Source organism: Oryctolagus cuniculus, chromosome 1 (assembly GCF_964237555.1).
Source record: "Oryctolagus cuniculus chromosome 1, mOryCun1.1, whole genome shotgun sequence".
NCBI classification, from domain to species: domain Eukaryota; kingdom Metazoa; phylum Chordata; class Mammalia; order Lagomorpha; family Leporidae; genus Oryctolagus; species Oryctolagus cuniculus.
In genome coordinates, this window is record NC_091432.1 from 62,276,475 (window position 1) to 62,280,265 (window position 3,791).

General features: G+C 36.9%; 1 protein-coding gene across 1 annotated transcript; it reads left to right on the forward strand.

Annotated features, from left to right (window-relative positions):
- The first annotated feature begins 1,868 nt into the window (after positions 1 to 1,868).
- OR51F1 (olfactory receptor family 51 subfamily F member 1) lies at positions 1,869 to 2,828 on the forward strand. Its single transcript, NM_001171427.1, has one exon. The coding sequence runs from the start codon at positions 1,869 to 1,871 to the stop codon at positions 2,826 to 2,828; it is 960 nt and encodes a 319-aa protein (NP_001164898.1).
- The last annotated feature ends 963 nt before the right edge of the window (positions 2,829 to 3,791 follow it).

Consider the following 3,791-nt stretch of genomic DNA (forward strand, 5'->3'; position numbering starts at 1 on the left):
GCATAACTCTTAGAGACTATTTACTCTCAGGAAGCTAACAACACTCTGCCACCCAATATTTTCTAAAATTTGGTTGAAAAATATTAGCATTGCAATAACTAATATTTATAATATTTTGTTTTGTCTTCCCCAAATTGATTTAGCAATGTGAATTGTTACTTTGAAATTATTTTTAGAATTTAAATTGAATGAGGCTTTCTAACATTTCTGTTTATTGAGTCATTTGCTTTAGCCATGGAAAATGTCTACCTTTTCTCCTAGCAGCTATCCTTACTTCATGCTTCATAATCAGCAGATATGCCCTATAAGTGTTAAAAGAGTCAAATGTGGACACTGGGTGATAATTCACTCATGTAACTTCAAAATCTATCAACTTGCCACTTAATCTATAGTCTCAGTGGAAATGGAGACTGTTATCATGCTCTGTACTCAGCCCTCTATCACTTTCTTAAAGACTTTTCTATGCAAATTAACCCCTCTCATTCTATAATTTACATTTCTTAATGTACTTCATCTTTAGCCTCAGTTTATAATTTACCCATTTCTCTAAGTTTTTCCCATCTTCTTGCAAAAAAATCTTCTAAATACCTTACAGTCTTCTTTAGTCATAGCCTATTTATGCCCTGGACTTCATTGTCAAGTTTCTAGAAATAAAAATAAATCTGGGCCAGCGCCGCAGCTCACTAGGCTAATCCTCCACCTGCGGCGCCGGCACACCGGGTTCTAGTCCTGGTCGGGGCGCCGGATTCTGTCCCGGTTGCCCCTCTTCCAGGCCAGCTGTCTGCTGTGACCAGGGAGTGCAGTGGAGGATGGCCCAAGTGCTTGGGCCCTGCACCCCATGGGAGACCAGAAGTACTTGGCTCCTGCCATCGGATCAGCACGGTGCGCCGGCCGCAGCGCACCAGCCGCGGCGGCCACTGGAGGGTGAGCCAACGGCAAAGGAAGACCTTTCTCTCTGTCTCTCTCTCTCATTGTCTACTCTGCCCGTCAAAAAAATAAAATAAAATAAAATAAAATAAAATAAATAAATAAATAAATCCCCAACTACTTATATCTCTATTCATTCCCCAAGCCACTAGACCAGGTTTTCAGCTTTTCTCACACTTCTCACACTTCTCACATTTTTCTCACTTCAATCGCTTTTCCAGGGTCACTATTGTGTTCTTTGCTTCATTAGAATTTTTCAATCCTCAACAGACCTGACTGCTTGAGCAATTTTATACGTTTTTATATGATAGTCATGGCACCAAGGTCCCATGGTTTTTGTTTTTATGGTTCCCATAAAGTTGTCAGTTTCATTTTGTTTTTGTATGGATAGCCCTTTCCAATACCTCTACAGAGTTCTGTCTTCGTTGGTTTTCTCTTCTAAATCTTCTCTCAGATTGTTCACCCATACTGCATTAAATGATATGCACAAGGATAGGTTAAAATTATAAGCATACAATAATAACTTTCTAATCTCATTACTAGATCTGAAGATCCATGCTTTAAGATTCAAATCCACATGGCCACTATAGATCCACAGATATCCTTAAATAGATTTCTCTTACTCATTTCATAGCCAACATATCCAGAATTGAATACCTTCATTTTTCATAATTCTTTATTCATAAAATCTTATGACCAAAAGGATCTTAAGATTAAATACCATCAAAATGTATAAATAGATATATTTTCCATAAGAGCAAAAAATCTTGTATATTTGCTAAATATACAATTATAGATAGTAAATAAACATAATAATTTAATTTAGAGTTTCTTCGATGATAGAGAACTTACTCTTCTAACTAAAAGAAACTTTATCTTAATATTTTTGTATACCAATGTAATTTATTACTTCCATAGGATTGTGAGCATTATACAAACAAATGCTGCAAACCCAGGACAACGTACAGATCCTAAGCAACTGGACATCTAAATTTCCAACCTTTTTATTGACCGTCATTCCTGGCCTAGAGTCTCTCCATTCCTGGATCTCCATTCCCTTCTGCTGCCTTTATGCAACTGCCCTCTCTGGGAACAGCATGATCCTTTTTGTCATCATCACCCAGCAGAGTCTGCATGAGCCCATGTACTATTTCCTCTCCATGCTGTCAGCCACTGACCTGGGCTTGACTATTTCTACAATGTCAACAACATTAGGTGTCCTCTGGTTTGGTGCAAATCAAATCAGTCTAGACAGCTGCATTATCCAGATGTTCTTTCTTCATGGATTCACTTTCATAGAATCTGGGGTGCTGGTGGCTATGGCTTTTGACCGCTATGTGGCAATATGTGACCCTCTGAGATATACTACCATTCTAACTAATTCCAGAATCTGCCAAATGGGTCTCTTAATGATTGTACGCACTATAGTACTAATAGTACCACTACTCCTACTCCTGAAGCCTCTGTCTTTCTGTAAAATGAATGCCCTTTCCCACTCTTACTGCTACCATCCAGACGTGATTAAATTGTCATGTTCAAATACTCAGGCTAACAGCATCTGTGGGTTAATTGAGCTCATCCTGACTACAGGGACAGACACACCATGCATTGTTCTGTCTTATGCCTTAATCATTTACTCTGTCCTCAAGATTGCCTCCCCTGAAGAACGACAGAGGGTCTTTAGCACCTGTGTCTCCCATATTGGAGCAGTTGCTATTTTCTACATCCCCATGATGAGCCTGTCCTTGCTGCATCGCTATGGTCAATCAGCCCCCAAAGCAGTCCATTCGATGATGGCCAATGTGTACCTTCTTTTGCCCCCTGTGGTCAATCCCATCATCTACAGTATAAAAACAAAGCAGATCCGCAAAGCTATATTCAGTCTGCTCCTTATAAAATAATCAAAGATTATTAATTTGAAAAAACCTGATATAAATGACTTTCACTAGAACAAAGAGATCCTGGTAAGTCACTTTCTATCATACACTTCAAATTTTTCCTTTGTTAAATAAATATGTTGTGTTTTCATTCTTAAAACATAAATGATACTTTACTCAAAGAACTTTACAGTCCAATAAGGTAAATAAGAAAATAATAATAAATAATAAAAAGAACACTCAGCAACTAAGGTTTCTTGATTGCTTTATACTAGTCAGAAAATGTCCTTGACTGTTACAAGCAGTTGTTCTATTAAGTACTTTAAGACATATTCCACATATTCTTCAAAATGACCCAAATAAAATGTAAAATATTGTTTATTATATATTACTGATGAAGAAATTGAGATCTGGAGACACTGAAGCCACCCAGGTCCACACAGCTAACATTAAGAGGGCTGAGATTTTACTCCAGATTTCTCATATCTCAGATGCTATACTCTTTACCACTGTACTGTATACTCCGCCAAAAGCACCTAGGAGAAATGTTATAGGATCCAAAGTAAGACCTAGATATTCAAGGAACTACAGCATGTCATTAAAAAATATAGTAGCCTTCTTAAAGTACATTTTATCTTCTTTTCTTCATAGGTAATTCATAATACAAAATGTAAAAATAAATAGTCCATGACCTGTAAGCATAAGTGATCATTCAGTGCTAGAAAGTCAAAAGAAAAACTTTAGGGATTAGGGACATGTGCTTATTAAACAGAGAAGATCCTGAAGTAAATTGTAAATAAATTTGGTTCTTAACCTTTGTTCTGCACAATGATCCCTTAGGAATTTAATAAAATATATGTTCCCTTTCATATAGTTACACAGAAAAAATTGATGCTAAACACTCATATTATTTTTCATAAAGTTTCACAGGTTCCAAAAATGTCATGAAGGATCTGTAATCCTCCCTTAACCAGACAAAGAACCTAA